At 33.9% G+C, this 23,031-nt stretch overlaps 2 protein-coding genes across 2 annotated transcripts in view; both read left to right on the forward strand.

Moving 5' to 3' along the window:
• Positions 1-478: 478 nt before the first annotated feature.
• On the forward strand, positions 479-8,002 carry LOC113050226 (protein FAM83A-like). The gene is made up of 4 exons (XM_026213009.1): positions 479-1,202; positions 1,849-2,016; positions 2,374-2,498; positions 5,283-8,002. Exons 1-4 carry the CDS (start codon positions 699-701, stop codon positions 6,214-6,216), a joined length of 1,731 nt encoding a protein of 576 aa, XP_026068794.1. The 5' UTR covers positions 479-698; the 3' UTR covers positions 6,217-8,002.
• A 9,812-nt stretch (positions 8,003-17,814) lies between these two features.
• LOC113050227 (matrix metalloproteinase-24-like) overlaps positions 17,815-23,031 on the forward strand; it is a 35,899-nt gene continuing 30,682 nt past the window's right edge. Inside the window, exon 1 of the mRNA XM_026213010.1 lies at positions 17,815-18,164. Coding sequence (XP_026068795.1) covers positions 18,039-18,164 — 126 coding nt within the window. The 5' untranslated portion in view covers positions 17,815-18,038. The remainder of the gene's footprint in view (positions 18,165-23,031) is intronic.

Here is a 23,031-nt window from a genome sequence, read left to right on the forward strand (position 1 = left end):
TTGCTGGTGCTATTTTCCTTTGTTTTAGCTTTTATTGTTATTTATGATAATACACAATAGTTGTTTGAAACGTAAATTATTTGATTAATTATGTAAAATAAACATGAATAATTGTATTTAGTTCTATTCTAGTTCTGTACTGTTTTTCTTTAGAATATTTTATTTTATTTATAATAATATTAATAATACTTATTAATGTTTTATAATTGGTTTGAATATTTAATAAATAAACCTTATAATATTTATTTATTTCCTTTTTTGTGCTGTGTTGATATGTTTTATCTTTTATTTTATTTATAATAATTATGTTTATTATTAATAATTATTAAATTAATATTCGTGTTCATATATTATATATTTCATAAATAGATAAACATGAAGAATTATTGACATTTTTGTTTTGCGTTTTTCCATCAAATGTATGTTAACTCGGCCTGCCATAGGGTTCTTTCCCCATGACGTCAGAGGAGGTGGAGCCGCTGGGTGAACGAGGCAGGTGAGCGCGCAGGTGGAGCGCAGCGTTGAGTTTCCCAGCAGCTCAAAACAATACTCGGAGAGGCCACCGGGAATAGCGCACTCCAATTAACATGACATAAAACAAGGTCAGCTTTGGAATACACCTGCATTAATAACCGAATGCTTACCTGAGCTTTTGTAAAACTCAGATAACTTGGACAAACGTTTTATCAGCCGTGGAAATGATCAGTTCAGATATTTTGCGTCCGACCCTGAACCCTGCGCGTAAAGCGCTCGGAAAGCTCGCGACCAGACTGGAGGAGGTGAAGAACCCCTGGAGACAAGGATCAGCGCTCGAGCTCAGCCACAATGAAACCGCTCGGCTCGCCACCGACGCGCTCCTGGAGCACGGCGAGAAGGAGTACAAAAAAGTATTGCAAAACGAAAGAGAATTAAACTTTCTGTCCTCTCAGGAAATACGTTATATGACCGAGAATGTGGCCAAAGGTGGCGGCGCGGATAGCGGGACTAATGGAGTGGACATGGAGGAAGGGGACACGGTGTCCGAGCTCACTTCAGGCACTTATTTCCCTATGATGTCCGACGAGGAGCCACCAATGTTGGAGCTGGGCTGGCCAGAGGCTTCCAACCGATTTGGACCCACCGAAGCGCAGATATACTTCCAGAGAGACAAGTCAAAAAACGTCAAAGATCACATTCGTTCTCTAATTAGTAAAGCCAAGAAGGTAAGAACAGAAGAAACCCACTCATATGCAAAAATAAATAAATAAATACAAACGCCGCTTCCTTTTGGTTTGCAAATGTGCTTTTCTTGAAACTTGCATCTCTGTGTGGCAGCTCATTGCGTGACGTGTGACGTCACACGTAAACAATGTACTTTTGGACCGCTTCAGTGCGTTTGATCAGCTGTAACTTTTATTTACCACAAATTGTGAAATAATCAGACCCCCAAACAGTAATTTTGTCACACACAAACCTGTCTAAATGTTTCTGAAATACAAATATCAAAACACTAAGCACAAGCAGACTCGCCAAGCGAAACCTTTCACAAAATAAAGCTTGTTTTAAAACAATGCCGTTCAAATGCTTTAGATAAAGTTGGCAAAAATGGTGGATAAAACTCATTTACATTCAGAAATTTTATAAGTACGACTTAAATGTCCAAATGTTTCACATTCACTAAATGTTAATTTAGGTGAGATAACTATTGAAGAATTTGAAATTGCATAAAAATTGTTACATAAGTCATTATGAATAACTAAATTGCTTGATTATTATCATGAGATGATTAACTGGAAGCAATAAAGAAATAAGTGTTGCATGTTTACAGATTGTGGTTCATTTGAATGCATCTTTATCTTTATTCCACAGGTTATTGCTTTAGTCATGGATGTTTTTACAGACGTTGACTTGTTCTGTGACCTGATGGAGGCCTCCAACAAGCGCCGGGTTCCAGTTTATATTCTACTGGATGAGAAGAATCTCAGCTATTTTTTGAACATGTGCTCAGAACTGGACATCCAGAATTCACACTTAAGTGTAAGTCAGACGCTGACGCTCTCTTAGAAGTGGTGTGGTCCAGCTCATGTTCAATGTTCTTATCCTTGCACATAAGTTTTAAGAAAGCATTCAATAAGAAGGGTGTTCACAGTTTTATATATGAATGCATCTGTCAGTCAACAGCAAAACATAAGTCTTATGTAAGTTTCCTTAAGTCTATTAGGTCATACAGATAAAAAGGAAATGTCGAGTTGAATGAGTATACATTTCAAAAGCATTTTTGTCAAAACAAAACCCCTTTTTTTTCTCTTACTGCTATTAATATTGGTGTACAATTAATATTGTTTTTTTTATTAAGTAATTATTAAACATTTATTCAATGCTGCTTTGTTTCAGAATATGCGGGTAAGAAGTGTATGTGGAGACACGTATTGCACCAAAAGTGGAAAGAAATTCACAGGCCAGGTTCAAGAGAAATTCATGATCATTGACTGTGAGGAAGTCATAGCTGGATCATATAGGTATGTTAATCATGTTGTTGATGCATTGTGTAATTCCGTTTAAAAATTCCTGTTATGTATCTTTTTTTTTTTTTACCCCAAAAACGTAATTACTGAAGTTATTCTACAACTGTAAATCTTGGTAATTTAATGAGATCCTTTAAATTGATAGTACTTTAAGAATTGTTTTGTTTATATGATGACCAAGTTATGCCACAGAGTTGAAATGATTTATATATATGTATTTATTTATTTATATGCTATTATAGTTTTTTGTAATATTTTCAGTTTTCATTATAATTTAGTAATGTTTATTTTTCATTTGAGTGTGCTTTTTATATTAGTTAGTTAAAAATTATTTAGGTTTTATTTGTTTTAATTTCAGTTTCAGATTTAGTTCAGTTTTAATGGTTTATTTATTTCCAGTATATTCTGCACTGATTATACAATGATTTCACTCACTTTTCTGTTAAGCAGGAAACACAATACTAAATTGTGCATTGCACCCTATTTTTACAGATTTATCTTTTTTTATATATAAATATATATATATTTCTAAGTCAGCATTTCCAATTTCTGCTTATTTTAAATGTTTTTAATAATTTTATGTAATTCAGCTTTATTTCAATAAACACTGTCTTTAATAGTTTTAGTTAGTAATATCAAGACACTGCTAAATAGTATGTTTTTGTAGTATATCACAGTAATATTTTTTAAAGCCAGCTACAATAGAAGCAACTCAGATTTTTCACAAGAGGAATTCAGTTGCATTGAAATTATTTGCGTTGAAATACCCATCAGTCCAGGCTTATCTCCTGTCATATCACTCTGTATTATGTAAATCATTTTAGCGCGTGACAGTGTTGTGGCAGGAAGATGACAGGACATGCGCACCTCATGCGCTCCAGCAGACATCTGTAGGCTTGAGCAGCTTAGCAATGAAAACATGATGATTCTGCATTTCTCAGGCCCCGAGCATTGGCATTAGACCTCAGTGCCATTGTGTCTGTCAGCTTTCAAGCCTCAACGGCTAATTTGGTTTGGAGGGGTGGGGTAGTTAAACTGATGAATAATGCAGACAATATGTTGATTTCTAACAGTTATGCCTGTTTAGACACAACAAGCGATCTCAATCTTACATGTCTGAAGGCTTGGCTAATCTGCTTTCCGTTATGATGATTAAGAATTAGTTGGTGAAGGAGTTGTCTTGTTGTTTTAGGGTTAGTGCGACTGATAGCAGCCCGTGGATAAATTCATGTGTGTTAGCACACAGGTGTGTGGATAGTGGGTGAGGCCATAGAGATGTGTTGAAGGCTTTGCTCATATATAAGAGACAACAGGGAGTTTTGTTTAACTAGAAGTCCATACAGTACAAAGGGAATTAATTGCAAACTTATTACTAACAATTTGAACTTTTTAGATCTTTGTCACCAGAAAGGAAATAATTAACTGAGATGCATAGTTTTTTTTTTTTTTTTTTTTTTTATCGAACGGTTTGTTGAACTTTTAGATAAAATTGTATAAATCTGTGGAAAAAGTTTGCATATGTGTTTCTTGTTAAGTATCATATTTGATACATCAGGCTTTAATAAGGATATTGTGCTCATATTTTAAGAGGAAAAAAACTCAGTTTTATTTGCAGGCCCAAACTGCAATTTTATGCAGTTAGTGATATTTATATGACCAAAAAGTAAGATGGAATTTTGATAGCTTGTAATGCAAATCAATGAGACCTTTATAACAGTATAGCAGATATTCATAAAATGCATATAAATATCAGTTGTCACTATATCTCTCAATAATATGTCTTGGTTATGTGATATTTAATGTTCTGTAGTTTCAGAACATTTCATGGAAAGCAATACAATGATTGATGAATGAATGATACTCACGATTTCGCCAGATTTTTCCAAAAATTGTGTATGGATTCTCAAGTAAACCAAACCGTTTAAAATGTATTCATGTTTTGTTTATAAAAATCATTAAATCTCAGAGGGAAAAGTTAGCGATTTTTTTGAATGATTCTAAAGGGTGTTTTACTTGCTAAAAGTATGAACTATCAATCAGACGAGAGAAGTTTTGAGCAACATGATCAGCAAAAGTTTTGATCATGTTGTTCATTTAAAGGCCTTAGAAATTAATCTATCAAATGTTACAGTAGACTATATAGGGTTAACCTAGAAACCAGAAAATACTGTGATGTATTGTAAAGCTTATCACATGCTCTTTTACTTCTGTTTTATGCAAGACATTTGAGTAATGCCATAAACAGATGGTTAGCTTGAACATAGTTGATCACTTGTTAGCATAAGTCACCTGAACCATCCATAAAACTGTCTGGACAGAATCTTTAACCACATTTATGAAACACGCAAAGAACAAATTTCTGTGCAACAATTTGTGCAAGAATGGTTTTCTGAATGTTTTCACAGAAACTTGTTCTGTTCATGTTTCATGAATGAATCCATTTGTATTGATGGTGCATTTTTTTTATAGACTCTTAAATGTTAAATTAAATTTATGCATTTAGCAGACGCTTTTATCCAAAGCGACTTGCAGTGCATTCAGGCTATCAATTTTTACATATCATGTGTTCCCAGGGAATCGAACCCCTAACTTTGCGCTTGATAACGCAGTGCTCTACCAATTGAGCTACAGTAACATATGTATAATTTTCTGTAAATTATGCAGTTTTTCCAAGATATTAATGGGCCATTTTTAAAGCGTAGTCAATGATTACATTTTCCAATAAATATTTGAGGTTATGAATTAACCTTTTGTATCTCTCTCTGTTCTTTCCTCTAGTTTTACTTGGCTCTCAGGCATGGTTCACAGCAACATGCTTATGCACTTCTCTGGCCGCGTCACAGACTGCTTTGATCGTGAATTCCGCTGCATGTATGCAGACTCCCAAATAATAGACCGTTTCCACAATCCAGATGAAGACGGGATGCCTGTTTACTCCTACCACACGCCAGTACCAAACTTGGGCTTGGATTTTCTTGCAGACTACGGCAGCAGGGAGCGAGTGTATTCGGAGCACTCCAGCAGCCAATCCAGTGGCAGCGTTTCCAGCATCAAAGCAGCTCCTCCAGGCATGAAATCTAATAAAGTCACACCTGACAAGAAGAACACTGAAATCTTTCAAAAGCCTCCTGACAGGAAAGTAGTCACGAGTCCGGTGCTTCAAAACCCTTCAGGACCTCACATTGTAAGAGGTTCTCCGAATGGGACCCACCAAAGTCAGGCAGTTGAGCGCACTTCCTTCGGTCAAACCGCTGGTGTGGAATGGTCCAAAATAGGACGCTCAAACACTCCCGGACAGGCATCCAAAATCCAGGGTTTAGGTCTCTACAGTCCATCACCAACTCAACTAAGTCCAACGGACAACAAGACCACCTCCAAATATCGTCTTCCCACTCCTTTCATCAGTAAGTTCACTGATTTGTTCACCTCAAAGGAAAAGGACTCCTACTCATTCCAGAAGATGCCTACTCATTCCTCTCCGTTTGGTGGGCCAGATCTTTCTCAGAACGAACCAGAGAGTAAGCAAGGTCTAGCCTCACCAGGACCCATGCTTTTGGACAGGATGGGCCCGGAGAAAGGGATACATCGGCGGGATGAGAAACGCATGACGCTGGGACACAGCAAATTGGACCTTGTCAACCAGTACAACAAGTTAAATCAATCCAAACAGGTATACAGTCGCTTTGAGGTAAAGAACTACATACCTCAGTAATGCTGGGCCAGACTGATTATTCTTTCTGGTCGACTCTTGTACACAGCTGTTATTGTGACTGTGGAAAGGGACGATAGTATCCTTGGAGAGATACTGTTGCTCTTTTTATACACCAGAGAAAAAAATCAACCAGGATTGAGAGGCGAGGAGTGTTTTTATTTTTGTGCATTTATATTTTTAATGAAAACTAAATTCTTAGTTCTAAAGCTGCCTTCAGGATGTTTAGGAAATCATAATAAATAATAATTTAAAAAAAAAAATAACAGTACATAACATATTTTCAAAATCTTCATAGCTTCTCATTTTTCCTAACAACATTTTCCATAACCAAGACAAAGTACAAAAATAATTATTATTATTATAATTATTATAAATTATTTATTTTTATTTACATTGCCCTAAAAGTCTGTGCTTATAGAAAATCTCATGTTTCCCCACTGGTGATCACAACATTGTTGTGGCTCATGTTGTAAATATGATAATTTTTACATGATTTGAAGGCAGCATTAGTGCTTTGTACCAGTACATAGTACTTTTAGTAGTGTGTTAAACCTAGTGTATGCACAACCCATAACTTCATGGGGCATTTTTGTATTTTTGATGTTTTTGTTTTCTATCTGCCACTTTAGCTGGCAAAGCAGAAGGTTTTGAGTTTAATGTAGCCACTCTGTCTGCCACTGAGTATTACCCTTGGATAGCATGATCGAGGAGGTTACACATGTAGTCTTCCAGACGTTCTCATGTGTTTGTACTAAAATGTGATTCTCGTGTCACTGAAGATATGCATTTAGAGACTCTAAAATGCACTGTGGGTAACGCTGCAATTAGCTGCTTAACTAAAAAGTACTGTATGAACTCATCTCACGATGGACTATGATGCAATTGAAGCTAATTGCAAGGAATACATTATTGACATGATTATTATTTTTTACATAACAGGTAAGCTTTTCTATCTTTTGTTATTTACCAGTGCTAATGAAGGGAATGTGTGTGTGTAAAAGTGTTTGCGACAGCCTACATTGAATGCTGATTAGCATTTGATGGATTTGTTGTCTCTTTATATGCATGTTTGACTTGACTACAAATCTATATATAATCTCTAGCTTTTTATCTGACAAAGTAGAAGATACTGTGAATAGGTGAGGTTAAAAAGAAGATGCACACTTCAGATGTTGAAGTTTCCTTAAAGGACTGATCCAGAATCGACTTTAGTCACAAAACACCTTCATACAGTCGCTGAGAAAACGGATCTGAACAGCTGTAAAGTAAAACTGCTGATCAGGTTTTATCTTTTTATGTCCACATCGACATAAATACCTGCTAGATAGGAGCAGATCCTTTACATTTTAATTATTTAAAATGTTTGAACATAATAACAGATTTTTGGTAAATTGCTAACTTGCACAAGCCAATAACTGCCGATCCACCTGCTGAACACCTCTTGAAAGGCCTTGAACATGCTAGTGCTTTACTAGTAACACAGTTAGTGCCTTCAGGAGTTATTAATTCTACACATCTATTATTTTTGCTCACCTTTTTGTCTTGATAGTGCTTTTTTGCCTTCCAGTGACGTGCTTGTTGTTGTTTGCTTTTGTATGTTATAGATATGAAAATTAAAAATGAAACTGTGATCTATTAGCATAACTGTTTTGGGAGTTCTAGATGTGTAAAATACTTTTACAATTGCACATCTTTACATGTAATGTTTTACATCTTGCATAGCATTTCCAACAGTGTTATTACCAAAGACCATCATAAATCAATAAAGTTTCTGTTTTACAAACCAGATTTTGTAAGTGTAGTAACAAACATATTTAAATGAGTGAAAATGTAAAAATGTTTTGAAATTCAAATCAGTTTTGGGGGAGTTAATGATGAAAAATAGTAACATTACTTATTTTTCAATAATGGCAAGTAACGTTACGAAAAAATGGAGGCATTATTCATTTTAGTAAATTGTTTGATTTGGACATGTTTCTTTAGTGAATTATAATTTCAATGCCGTTACTAAATAGTGTTTCCGAACTTAATTTACTTCTGCTTTTTGTTACAAAATCAATGTTAAGTAGTGTTTATAAGTGTTTTATTACTTGCATTTAGTGTGAACTTATTTTTAAATTCGATGCTATTACCATAACTTTCACCTTATAATTTTTTTTATGGCAGAATAAGTATATTTAACGTATTTGCTGCTTTTTTGTTAGTACTTGAATATCTTAAGTAACTGATTTTTTCAAAAGAGCTGCTTTACAATATGTTTTAACAGTATATGAACAGTATTTTAACATGTATAACAGTATACGTTACTAATTAATATATTTACAATTATATTAAGTACTTAATGTTTTCTTGTAAACTATAAAAAAATAAAAAAGTAACACTGAATCATATTTACTCTAATAATCTTTTTATTTACAACTTTTAAATAAAATGGTAACACTTTAGTTTAGAGACGAGTTCTCACTATTAACTAGTTGCTTATCAGCATGCAACAACTACAAACTACATTACTATTAATAAGCAGCAAAGTAAGAGTTTGAGACGAAAGTCTTTTAGTCTTTTAGTTAGTGTGACCAAAACTAAAGTGTGACCCAAAAAATCATTTTTACAGTGTAGGTTGACAAGCAGCAGTTTCAAAGTAGCTGAGGACAGTCACTGTCAACACGGCGTACGTGAAAGTTCTTGCCTGACCTGAGTGTCCACATTCTTGGTTAACACGCACTGAATACAGAAGTGCAGTTCCTCTATAGAAACACGTCATGTTTACAGCCCACGTTCTCATGGGTACCGCAGTGAATGTAATCTTCACCTGTCATCAGGCTATATGAACGTAGATCATCTTCCTCTGTCACTGTAAACCATTAGACCAAATTAAAAGTAATTTCATGCTGGAGATGTCAGTCTGAAAGATGCCAAGTTTATCAGGAAGCTATGTGTTTCTTGAAAAGTGTGTGTGTGTTTTAAAATTGCTGTTTTTAGTGAAACTATGAATGGTTTGTGGGCCCATTTAGCTTGTTGGCTTTTTTATTTTATTATGTAGTATGTATTTGGACATATAATTGTATTATTCGGTTTATCTAAAAACGTTTTTAGTCTGCTGTTGATGTATTTTTGTAGTATGCAGTGTCTAAATGCGTCTTTGTTTCGTACAGAATTTGCAAGATGCACTGGATTTGCATGCTTCAAACTGCTAACCCTCTTTTGTTTTCTGTTAGTTGCCAGAGAGAGTAACTTTAGCCAGCTTCGGCTCACATCATTAACCATTCTAAAAGTCAAAGAGACAGAGATGAGAGTCCTCATGTAGTGTTACAGCAAAACTTACCTGAGAGGACTTCTGTGCTCCATGTTGTGAATGATGTGGTCAAATTAAATAGGTCTGAACCACATAAATATGATTTCCAAAAGCTCTTCATACTGTTATGAATTCTGTGTTGAGTTGGTTTGCATTTTGGATGATTTCCTTGTGAAAATTTTCCTATTATGAAAAGCTTTTCACAGTCTATTATGTGAGGGATCCTAGGATTTCCCAGGAACCTGAGCTTATTTACTTTCAAATTCATCTTCCTGCTTTTTATTGTGAGAGATTCTCCGGTGCATGTTCTTTCTTCTAAAGAAAAATATAACTCCATAATAATTTCCTCTAAAGTAATTAAACTTTTTCACTGGCCACACATGGGCTATTGGATAATAATCCAATCAATTAAAAGGAATAATGTATTTAATGAATGAGTTTAATTTCGTTTTCCTGTTAAATATCCTGTTTCTGAAATACGTAATGGAAGTAAAATAACTTGCATACGGTAATTTACGTCAACTTATTTTTATTCTTTGTAAAGTGAGTTTGCATGAGGATGAGTATTTTTTCCTAGGAATCATTTTTGTTTATATAAGTGGCCAAAGATCAAGTTCACCCTTGAGAGCAACTCGACGTATCCCAGTGGTAATGCTTTAAAAAAAATCTTTTGTTACTTGCTATTATTGCCATAACCTGTATTATAGTGTTAAGCAGCATTCGAGCTGAAGTGTGTCATTTCCTGACCACTCTTAAAAATAGTGTCTTTGTTGGCATTTATGGTTCAATGAAAAGCATTTAACATCCATGGAATCTTTCCACTCCACAAAAGGCTCGTTTACAGTGTAAAAAAGGTTCTTCAGATTAATGAAATGTTCTTTACACTAATCTGCACTGATTAATCGTTCACAACAACACCTGGAGCATTTATGAAAGTAAATGGAGGCCATTTCAATTTCTTGTTAACATTCATGACCTTTCCCATGACTTGAGGACTGTGTTCCAAACAGTTTGACCTTTCAGTTTGGTTTGACCTTTAAGATTCATCCTAAAGGACAACCGTATCCAAACCTGCATGAATACAGCAAAGATGCATTTAATGAGTGTAGATGGACTGGTTTCAATCTTCTGACTTGTTTATGGTTTTGTTGTGCAAATCCATCACTGCATCATACCAAGACAGGTGTTTTGTTATTTGCTTTCTTTGCCAGATCTCCTCCCTTTCTTACGCAGAACTCAGAGCATTGTTTTTCAATGGGTCACAACAAATACTTTTACTCTCTTTTAGGGTGGAATGATTTCCTCACTACCTAAAACACAAAGGTTACAAATGCAAAGATATTTGAGACACTCAATAAGAGACTGACACTGGTATTTTCAGTATGTTGACTGAATGTTGCTGCCAGTAGTTTAAAGGTAAAAGGAAGGAGTGCTTTTATTTTTACATCACATTATAAGATTCTTAATTATTTTATACTGCATTTAGCATCATAGTTTCCCATTGAGAATAGATGAACTGCATTATTTGTTCTTGGAAATAAATGGAGAGCTACTTCACTTCACTTTACTTTATTTCCAGTCAAATTATTTTATTATAATGCCAGTCAAAAGTCAACTGTGGCCTAAATGAAATAAATGAATTTAAAATCAAACTAATGCTCGTTTTGGAATCCTTATGTTTATATTTATGTTAGTAATGATTAAGTATGGTAGTTCAAATAAACATGTTTTTTCTTCATCCCAGTATTGACTATCAATGGCAACAGCCTTTCCCCGCAAGGCTCCTCTTTAACAAACATCAGTGCTACAGGAGACAGGGTCAAAGCTTGCCAATATTTTCTTTTTACTTTTCTGACGGCCTCATCTTAATATGTCTGCTTACAGTCTATGCACTCCAAAAGGTGCCTGAGTGCTCTGAAGTGTAACTAGAATTTTGCAGTCTTATACAAAAAGTGATGTGATATGAACTGAGTCAATGAGATTTGAAGGTGTTTTTAACTGTGTGTGGCTGAGCCTGTTGGCTGAAAGAGTGCCAGATATCCGAGTGTTTGAACAGTGGGCTGCTGTTCTAATCAGCCTCTGGCGCTCAGCAAACTGTGGAGCAAGAACTGGTCTCAGTATGTGCATTCATTCATTTATGCTTCATATGTGCCAAGATGATTCATTTGTCCTGAGAATAAATGTTCTGTCATGTTCCAAAGCTTTTGTATTATTTAAATATTAAACAGTGATATTTGACTAACACTGGGTGATTACTTAATTGTCCTTAGTAAAGTGCAAATGTTCCGTTCTTCTTTTTTTGCATTATTTTTATTATTATTATTGTCGATGTTGTTGTTATATATATTTTTTAAGTTCAAGTAAAAAAAAAAAAAAAAAAAACACAAAATCTGTAAAGATACTAAGCTATCTTGGTCATATTTTAACCCAAAAAAATGTAATCTTTATGCAGGGAGAGAGAGATTGTGTTTACCTAATACTATCATATTTAAATTATTGTTTAAAAATGTGGTTGTTATGTGACAAACAGTTTAAATTGTTAACTATCATCTAATAATACTTATTTCATAATATATTTAAAACATGGAAGAATTTCTTGTGCAGCCTTCAATTTTTTTTATTAAAAATGCAATATAATAATCAATCATACATTTTAAAAATCTTTATGGTCTTATAATCAAAATAAAATAATTATTTAAAAAAAATATATTTACATAAAATGTATTATATCTATTGTTCCTTCAGTGTTGTATTGTAACAATGTTGTTAATAATTGTAATAGTATATATATATATATATATATATATATATATATATATATATATATATATACATATACATATACATAAACGTGTGTGTGTGTGTGTGTGTGTGTGTGTGTGCGCGCGCACATATATATAGAGAGAGAGCAAAAATAAAAAAAATCGTTCCATTTCATTTCATGTCTTGTCTTTTTTTTTTTTTTTTTTTTTTGAGTTTGAGTTTGAGTTTAAAATATGAGCTAGATGTGTTTTTATGTGATTCATCCAGAGAGCCAGAGAGAGATTGGTGGTTTACTTTAGATCAGTGCTTCCCAAACCTGTCCTGGTGGCCCCCCTGCCCTGCACCTTTTGTATGTCTCCCCCATCTAACACACCTGATTCCACTCATCAGCTTGTTAGTAAAGACTGCAAGAACTAAATTGGTTGTGTCTGATTAGGGAGACATACAAAATGTGTCGAGCAGGGGGTCCCTCAAGACAGGTTTGGGAAGCACTGCTTCAGATAATAGACTATGCCACGGTGCTGAAATATGGAAACTCTGTCGAGGACGAAGTGGGGCTCAAACTGACTGCTCCGATTAAAAAAAAATAATAATAATGCTTAGAATTGGTCTGCAAAAGCTTTATTTGAATGTATTTAAACCACACTTGATATTGCTGCAATGCATACTGGTGCATGCATCCTTCCATCTGAACAGCAGTTCACTGAGTTAAGCGGGTTACACTGACCCCTGGTGGTGAAAATTGCATCTGTGAAACGATGCTACTGACATTTTGAAGAGTGTTGCTGATAGACTTTGATTTCCATAGTATGGGAAAAAAATACTATGGAAGTCAGTGGGGATCAGAAAGGTTTTGTTTTTGGATGAACTGTCCCTTTAAGGAATTTCACAAAACAATGCAACAAATTAACAGCTTAATCTGAGTGTCAAACTAAATTATTTTCCAATATGTTTTCAACATTGATAATAATGAGACACATTTCTTGAGCAGAAAATCTTCATATCAGAATGATTTCTGAAGGATCGTGACACTGAAGACTGGAGTAATGATGCTGAAAATTCATTTAAAATGTTCATTGACTAGATATTAAATTTTAGACTAGTTCATCTCCATATTTCCCAGAAATATACACACTCTTATGGGAACATACGGGATCAGTGGATAAGGTTAGTTTTCCCAGAGCTCCTCTGAAGTGTTGATGTCTTAGTTTCCTGTAGAAAGGTCCAGCTGTAAAGCAGGATTAGGTTGGATTTTAGCATATGTGCACACCAGCAGTCTTGAGAGACAATTTAGCGGCCCAGTTCTCAAACTACAGCTTTCAGCATTGCCAAGGGAGTGTACTTTAGACTGTCTTCATTTAATGGTGGATTACAAGCAACCTTAGATTTATCTGCTGAACAATAACCGTAAGACTGACAGATCTGATGATGATGGGCAGTTTTGTAGCTCCCAATGACCTTTGAGCTAAAAGCAAAACAGAAAGAGAATATGGGCTTGATTAGTTTTCACTCTGAATGGTTTGGAACATGAAATCATCTTTAATGTCTCCCAGACCAAAGATGACTCACATGAAATGAGGTTAACTGCTCAACCAAGGCAAGGTTCGTCATCAAACAAACATTGTTAAGTGTTCGAAGTGCATCTGGATGCAGGAGTCCTGAATCAGTTGATTGATCCCGTTTGGTGTGTTGAGTCATGTTTCTCATTACACACAGTACACACACCATTGGGCTGGAATGTGTAATGAGTGGTAGCACTTTTACTGAAACTGTTATATAAAAAGGTAACACACATTTCTGAGTCACCACTAGTTTAATTTTTTCGTTTTGTTTTATGCTTTCATGGCTGCTTCTGAATCTACGTTATATGTTTAACTGCTCTTTCAGCATGATGGTGACCTTTCTGAAATGTCAGCATTGATATCAGCCCCAACCTTTTGTTTATTTCTGAATGCTTCGGCATCAAGAAAAGCAGGCCAGTGAGGGATGCTATTAATGCTTTAGCTGCAGAAAGCTTTGCATTTTAAAAAGCATCGTGCCCATTAAATGCATCATCATTTAAGTTGTTCATGTTGTTACTGTTAACTAGAATTAAAGCTGAAACTATTAAAAAATCATTTTCAGTAATCAAAAATAAAGCTGAAACTAAAATTACAAAATAACAATGAAATTATTAAGTTTAGCTAAAGAATAAGAAATATAAAATAAATAAAAATTGACTGAGTAAAAATAACAATAACACTGAGTTGAATTTGAATAATGTAAGTGTGCAATAGATTTATTACAACATCAGCAAATACTGACATACATTTTTTGAATAACAGATTTCAATTCATGTTGAAATACTGATATTTTTGGCTTTACTATCTTGAAACATTATGAACAAATACTGTATCTTATAAGCAAAACATAATAATATAAAATACATATAAAACAATATGTCACACATCAGGTAATATTGTCACTAAATCACTATATTCTTGTTTACCACAATAAATCTGCTTTGAAACTATCTGTATTGTATATAGCAATATATAAATAAAGGTGACTTAAATATAACATATAACATAACATAGCATAACATATCATAACTTAACATATCATAAGTGCTAAAATAACTAAAACTATAAAACTAAAACTTGATAAAAAAATTTTTATAAAGACATACAGTATAAAAATTACAAATATATATATATATATATATATATATATATATATATATATATATATATATATATATATATATATATATATATATATATATACAGTTCAGACCAAAAGTTTGGACACACCTTCTAATTCAAAGAGTTTTCTTTATTTTCATGACTATGAAAATTGTAGATTCACACTGAAGGCATCAAAACTATGAATTAACACATGTGGAATTATATATACATAACAAAAAAGAGTGAAACAACTGAAAATATGTCATATTCTTGGTTCTTCAAAGTAGCCACCTTCTGCTTTGATTTACTGCTTTGCTCACTCTTGGCTTTCTCTTGATGAGCTTCAAGAGGTAGTCACCTGAAATGGTCTTCAACAGTCTTGAAGGAGTTCCCCGAGAGATGCTTAGCACTTGTTGGCCCTTTTGCCTTCTGTCTGCGGTCCAGCTCACCCCTAAACCATCTCGACTGGGTTCAGGTCCGGTGACTGTGGAGGCCAGGTCATCTGGAGCAGCACCCCATCACTCTCCTTCTTGCTCAAATAGCCCTTGATGCCTTCAGTGTGACTCTACAATTTTCATAGTCATGAAAATAAAGAAAACTCTTTGAATGAGAAGGTGTGTCCAAACTTTTGGTCTGAACTGTATATATATATATAAACGTATTCACACTATTAACAAAAATATAAGTAGCCTATATCAAATTTGCCAAGGAAATATTTCTCATTTTCATTTGGTTATAGCTGAAGTACTAAAATGAATACTAAAATAAATAAACTACAAAACTTAAAACTTACTAAAAGTTTACATTATAAAAAATAAAAATACAAAAATAATTTGAAATCTACTTCAGAATATTAACACAAATATTACTATATCAATTCTATTAAAAAAACACTGATATCCTGATTTTTTTTTTTTTTTACATACTGTGCACATATTTTTTGAGTTTATACTTTAAGAAGAGTATAAAGAGATACAAGGCATGTCTGATCTAAAGGTATTTCTACAAACAAGTGAGAGAGATAGCATCACAAGTTGAGCCACAAATGCAGTTGAGCAGAACTGCATCTGTCGAGTTTATGGACAAATTGTAGCATATAATTTTTTTTTATATGTTTTTTATATTATTTTAAGGCTTTGTGCTTTAAAGACAAAAGAACTACACACACCTTACATTAAAGTGTGTGTCAGCTTTCACACAGCTCCAGATGGAGAGACTGTTAGAAATCAAGCCTCCCCTGCTGTTCATCTTGGAAGCTCTGGCTTCCATCCCACGGTTGTCACAGCACAGAGAGGAGCATCTCCAGGACTGGAGGAGCTTCTTCACGCTGTGACCCAGATACAGAGCCTCGAGGGCCAGCCATGCAACCTGTCTCTCTGACTTTCCATTCCTCAAAAGGACTCAAAACCTGCTGTGATCCCTGAACACCCAGCGGGCATTGAGATGCTCATTTGGATGAACATAATTTAGTGCATCACTGCATCAGGTAATCAAGATTTCTGAATCACCTTACAAAAAAAAAATTATTTTCATCTCAAGAGATGAATGTGTACATAAAAATAACCATTACGATATAGCATTTAATTAGATTTGCCTCATATGGCTTAATTTGACCTTTGCAATATTAAATAAGAACACAAAGATTATGATATTTGAGGTAGCTAAAGTACCTCTACAAAGTAAATGAAATCTTCTAAAATAATATCAAGTAATATCATCACTAAGTCACTATATTCTTGTTTACCACAATAAATCTGCTTTGAAACAATCTGTATTGTATATATCAATAAATAAAGGTGACTTAAATATAACATAACATCGTTATATATTCTTTTTCATAGTTTAAGTGCTAAAATAACTAAAATGTAAAAACTTAAAACTTGATAAAAAAAATCTATATAAAATCATGAATCTATAGCTACTTTAAAAAGAATCATTCAAAAGTGATTCACGGAGTCAGTTTTAAACAGTAATTGGTTACCCTATTTTATTCAACCACTAAAAATGTGTGTCTAAAATTAAGATATATACTTTTGTGTAAACTCTTTTTGAACACTTATTCAAATATTTAATGTTACTTAAACTACTATAGTTATAGTGGATTTACTTAACTGAAATAAAATTAAATTTACATGAGATCTCGGAATACCAATTTTTTATACAAATTATACTTTGCTTGAGTCACATTCACATTCACATTCACATTCACAAAAAAAAAAAAAAAAAAAAAAACCTTCAAGATTTGCAGAAAGCAACAACCCCACAGGAACCACCTTCTAATATTGAATCAAAAACAGGAAACGCAATGTGATTCGATTCCCAAAAAATTAAGTGACTCTCTCTTTTTACTGAATCAAAACATATATCGCCACACGATGAAGTTTGAATCCCGAGAGAATAACTGGATGAACTGAACCGAATCATATGATTTAAGGATCATTTAGAGTGGTTACTGAAGTAATCTAATCTTAGTACTGAATCAATTAGCCTACTTTGTGTCCGATTCTGAATGATTGTGTGACTGTGAGACTTAAATCAGCAGTTCCTGATCGCTTAATAGCTTATGGCGATTAATTACAACGATTACTTATAACGATGAATTGGTATTTCATAAAATGAATTAATGAAACACGACACAACCCAATTTTTATTACAGTTAGCTATCATTAGTCTGCATTTATGTCGCCTACAAAGTCTGCATTAACCCTTGTTGCTAAATCTGTTTTATATCAGTTTTATAGAAATCAGAATTTTTTCCATATTTGATTGAAGGCGTAAGTGCAAAAATAACACTTTTCACTGTAAACAACAAAAGTTCCTTTGAAACGAACTGTTCAAAAGAACCGATTCGCTCAAAGAGTCTGTGCGCGCTGACGGTGTTGCATTCGCTCGAGCGCATCAGCGGCGCAGCATCATTTCAACGCAGCAGTTTGAGAAGACGCAACACAGAATGGCTTTGCGAATTTAACGCTCGACTGAGAAGGAACGCTCACAGCACTATCAGGAATATAGGGCGCTCTGGTTTTCTGAAATAATAAAGACCACGGAAGAAATAAGCCTGGAAATCAACGACGGACAGTGGGGGGAATCTGGGGACAGTCATGGCGGGGGTGGGAGCCAGGGGGAGAAAGACGGGACTCCCGGGGGTCTGTTGGAAAACATGCTATTTCCACATTGTCTTCTGGGTCGTGTCTGTTTGTGGAGAAGAGAGGACCTTCATTGTTGAGGTACGTGGAGAGAGATGATGTCCACCATCCTCACCTCCGCGGGCTGCGCGTGAAAGCGACCTGTTCCTTTGAGCATCATGACACGGACGCGTTATAGCGCACAGCTTTGGCTTAGCAGATGAATATTACTATTAATTATATTCATATTGGTTTATTAGCTGAAGAGGGTCAAACAGACTAAATAAATAATGATTTAGCGATGCATAAGTCATATTAGCAAGCAATTACATTTTTGTATATACATTAATTCTATAATCGTGTTAAATAATAGCTAATAACCACCATTAAATAAATATAATGCTTGATATTTTAAAATTCGTGCAAATTAAAAATAAGCATGACACTACACGTAAACAATAACAATACACGCAAACCAAACATACCTAATAGTAACATCTAGGTATTCGAAAACAGAAGCACTCAATTTGTTTTATTATTTATTATAATTTGTTATTTTTGTGGCATTAAAGGTAGTTTAAAAATACAACAATGCAACCAGACTGTGTTAACCAGATATGACATAACATTTGCAAACATTACACCCAAAACATCCACATCACAATACATATACAATACATTTGTGTACTAATAGTACTAATATTTATATTTATTATTTATGATCTTTTAAATGCATTTGTGATACAGGTAGTTCAGCAATGCATCAAAACTATCTACATGTGAATGAATTCTTATATTTCTTTCAGCTCCATTTTCCCTTCTATTCGGCCCCGAACAGATACTAAGTGTTTTATGTTAGCTCTTCTTGGAAATACAGCACACTGAAGCCATTATCAGGTTGCCAGTAATTGGATCATTTCATTGCGCCACTCACCGCACATGCATTGCCTTATTATACCCTATATATCTTTTGTCTTAACATGCTCAAGGCTTTATGCTCAGTGCAATGCGAGAACTGAACTAATCCTGTTCAAGAGACCTGCTTCTTACTGAGTAAAGACAAATTTAAGATGTAGATTAACTAGCACAATAATTTTCTTTATGGACACAATAGCTGCTTTGAATGATTCTGTTATATATAGAGGCTTTTGTTTGGATGTGCATCTACTGATTTCGTGTGTGCTGTGCTCCAAATATAGGTTCCTCCATTATTGATGGGAAAGGCAGTGATGCTTTTAAGCGAGCCAGAGCTGTTGGATTCAGCTTTGTTGTGGCAATAGATCACTCGGTGAATAGAGATCTTACTGTTATGTCTGTCACAATTTTTAAAGATGAAGCATCTTGTTATGGTGCAGATTGCTTGATTAGAGGTTGTTTTTGCTGTGGTTATTATAAGTAAAGTGGATAAATTAGATAAATAGGTTATGCAATGTTCACAAATGTGATAAGCATCTTGTCATTGTTGTATTGTAACCGATTTAAGACTTTAAAGTCATCATGCATGACAGAATAATGATGATGTATTAAAGAGACAAATGCATTATAATTGAACACTTTAATACAAAAAATGACAACATAACAGGTTTATAAGAAATTGTTCTTCCAGTCCACATTCTGTTTCCATGCAATGAGTCTTTTAACCCTGTTTCTTTGTTTCATTCATGTGAGTGACTAACAACAGGAGCTTTAGTATTAGCTATATGCACCTAATTGTTATAGGTATATTTACAGAATTTAAGCACAATATCATTCTAAATTGATAAATTACCTAAAACAAAGTGTGATCAAATTTTCTTTGCACACAATAATCAGGCTGCACGTATTATTCTGCTTCATGACCTAATGTGTAAATTGCAGCTATAAGATTTGTGATAGTGCCTGATGTGCATAGACAAAGAAACTGATATTTAGGTGAAGGTTCCCGTTAGTATTGGAATATGTTGGGAAAAGAGGTTTCGATGTCAGTATCCCATCGAAATGAGATAATATAATCATGATGATCCAGTTAACTGCTCATTTCTGTTTTCAGATATTATTCTTTTAAGACTCTGATATCAGATTACATATACGGTACACATTACCATATTACATATAGATTATATCTTCCTATCTCAGGCTACATTCTGCATCACAAAACTAAATAGCTTCAGTCATCACAGCATCATTGATTTGTATGTGGATGGACAGTTTGACTTGTTATGTGAACAATTAGCAGCAGTCAAAATGCAATTGGTAGTACTAGTCATATACTGCATAGTTCTGGCCAACTGTAAAAAGCGCCTGTTCCTCTGCTGGAGCAAAACAAAGGGAGGGAAATGAGAAGGATCATGGCAGTTGCTGGGGATGATAATACTGTAGCAATTTAAGTCTTGTACTCTTATTTCAGTCTTTTTGTTTTTCGAAGCGAGTCATGCAGTGAGTAAGCTGCTGTCGATACTAGTTTTGGATTGTTGCCTTAGACCTGACCTATGCTTAGAGTACTGTAGTGTCCATGGAAAAGGAAAAAAAAATAATATTCTTTATAATATTTAAGTATTGCAGTTTAGTATTTTCATGCATGTGTTATTGCATTATTATTTAATATTTATTTTACCTTTATTTATATCGTGCTCTATACATTGCTTCAAATCAGCTTTACAGTGATAAACAAGAAAATAGTGATTCAGTGATGCAAACAAAATTCAAATCTGCTGTAAAGCAGCTCTAAAAAGACAATTATATATTTAGATTTATATATAATATTTTTAAGTAGTATTTATTTTTATTAATTTAAGTTTGGTTGAAGTTGTAGTAATTTAGATATGTGCTTGTCATTTCTATTTAGCTTTAATTTCTTTTTATTTCAGTTTTAGTACCTATTTTATTTGTTAGTCATCAAAGTAACATTTCTACTAAAAACTATATAAACATTTTTTAATGCATAAAAAAGACAAAATCACATTAGAAATTCTAAAATTCAAATGTATTTTTTTAAAAGTTAAAGATTTAATAGTAACTCAGTGATACTGAAAAAGCATTGTTTCTTCAAAGATTCAGCCTTTCCCAATTAATACATTTTAATTTTATTGTTAAATATTCTGTCACAATATGAAAGTAAAATGGCTTGCAAATGCTTTTTCATGTTAACCTTAAACAAAGACCTTTACTCTATGAGACAGCTTGTGTCTTAAAACGCTGTTATTTGGAAGCTGCTTTATTATGTCAGTTCTCTTATATAAATGTAGTTTGACAAGGTGCGAATGACTTGCACTGACAGCGATGTCCTTAGTGTCTGTCTCAGTTTGACATCTGTTTTAATGGAGGACAGCTGGAATCTGCATCCGACAGAGTTCACAGGGCAAAGAGTAGGCAATGTATGCATGCATCATGCATCATATTGACCATATTCCACATATTGACAATAATGTTAAATGTTAAACTCTGCTTTTACTTTTTCCTCAACGATTGGACTTGTTTTGTTGCAAGAAAAACATAGCATTTGCATATTTTTTTTAAGGAAAACACCACTTGAGCTTTTTTCAATACTTAATATATCTTTATATAAGGCATAGAAGAGCTTTCTGGTCATTGGGTGGTTTGGCTCTTTATACAGTCGTGCAGGATTTCCAGTCTGATTTAGTTCCGTTCCTAGACTGTCAATTGATTTGAGTGTCTAGTCGTGTGGAGAAACAAAACCTCTTCATCTTCATGTCACAGACTCTGAGAAGCTGTAGCCCGGCGAGTTTAGACTGCTGTCTCCATCTGACAGTTTAATTTTAGCCACAGGAGCAGTTAAACCCCACCAGTTTGTTGGATTTGAATAGAAATGCTCAGCGGTTGCTTTCTGTAAGGAACTGCACACAGCATCGTGAGGAAATTCATTCATATTTAAGAAAAGCTTAATTTACCAAATGGAGATCTGAAGCTGTTTTGGTGCAGCGCTGGTCTAGACCGTGGGTGAAACATGCTGGGTAGCTTTATTTTCATTTTGTTTCAATTGATCATTTATTAAAGATGTTTGAGAGGAAAATGTTATAGATTGGAGTCTGGTCTTGCAGAGCTCAGGAGATTTAACGAAGATCCCATTTAATGAAGATCTATGTATCAGATGTCCTAAAAGTAATTATTAATGTTTTTCTATTTATTGTAACTACACAACAATATATATTTAATAATTAGGAAAAAACAACAACAATTTTATATATATATATTTAATAGGTAACACTTTACAGTAAGCTTTTATCTGTTAACATTAGATAAGTGATTTAAATGTTTAATATTATATACAATATAAATACAATTAAAATGTAATATAAAAATGTGTATTATATAGATTGATAGAGAGACAGACAGAGAGAGAGAGAGAGAGAGAGAGAGAGAGAGAGAGAGAGAGAGAGAGAGATTTTTTTTTTTTTTTTGATTTTTCAAAAACCATTTATTACATAAAATGGAACAGGCTACAATACATCACCTATTTCCAAAAGGATAAAAAAAATCACCTTAACAAAAATGAAAAATACAACTCTTCTTCAACAATCTCACAAAGAACCCCATTTATGCACCAAATTGACTCAAACAATAAAAGATCATGCATTAATTTATAATAATGGAAGTCAATCAAAATCCTGGATTTCACAAGTCTTAAAAAAACAGCTACTAAATCACTGAAAACATTGGTCTCCATTTTTTCTTTTCTAGTGACGTAAATTGCCATTTTTGCCTGACCAAGCAAAAAGTTCAACAACTGAGACTTTTGACGATAACTTTTTAAAAACTTAAAACCACAAATAAATATTTTCATTGTAAAAAACACATTAAAAGAATTGAAAAGCATTCCCAATATATCAAATAAAGGTTTTAGCCTTTCACAGTGCATGAATGCATGAAAAACAGTTTCTTTTTGTAAACAAAAAGGACAACCTTCATTACAATCAGACTTAAACAAAGATACAAAGGCATTGACTGCAACTGCACCATGCAACAGTCTCCA

Source organism: Carassius auratus, chromosome 31, assembly GCF_003368295.1.
Source record: "Carassius auratus strain Wakin chromosome 31, ASM336829v1, whole genome shotgun sequence".
Lineage (NCBI taxonomy): Eukaryota > Metazoa > Chordata > Actinopteri > Cypriniformes > Cyprinidae > Carassius > Carassius auratus.

Excerpts from the sequence above, each read along its gene's own strand:
- LOC113050226 (XM_026213009.1), top strand. The coding sequence starts at position 699 with ATGATCAGTTCAGATATTTTGCGTCCGACCCTGAACCCTGCGCGTAAA. Across the intron at positions 1,203-1,848 it reads TAATTAGTAAAGCCAAGAAG|GTTATTGCTTTAGTCATGGA; the intron begins GTAAGAACAGAA and ends TTTATTCCACAG. Across the intron at positions 2,499-5,282 it reads GTCATAGCTGGATCATATAG|TTTTACTTGGCTCTCAGGCA; the intron begins GTATGTTAATCA and ends TCTTTCCTCTAG.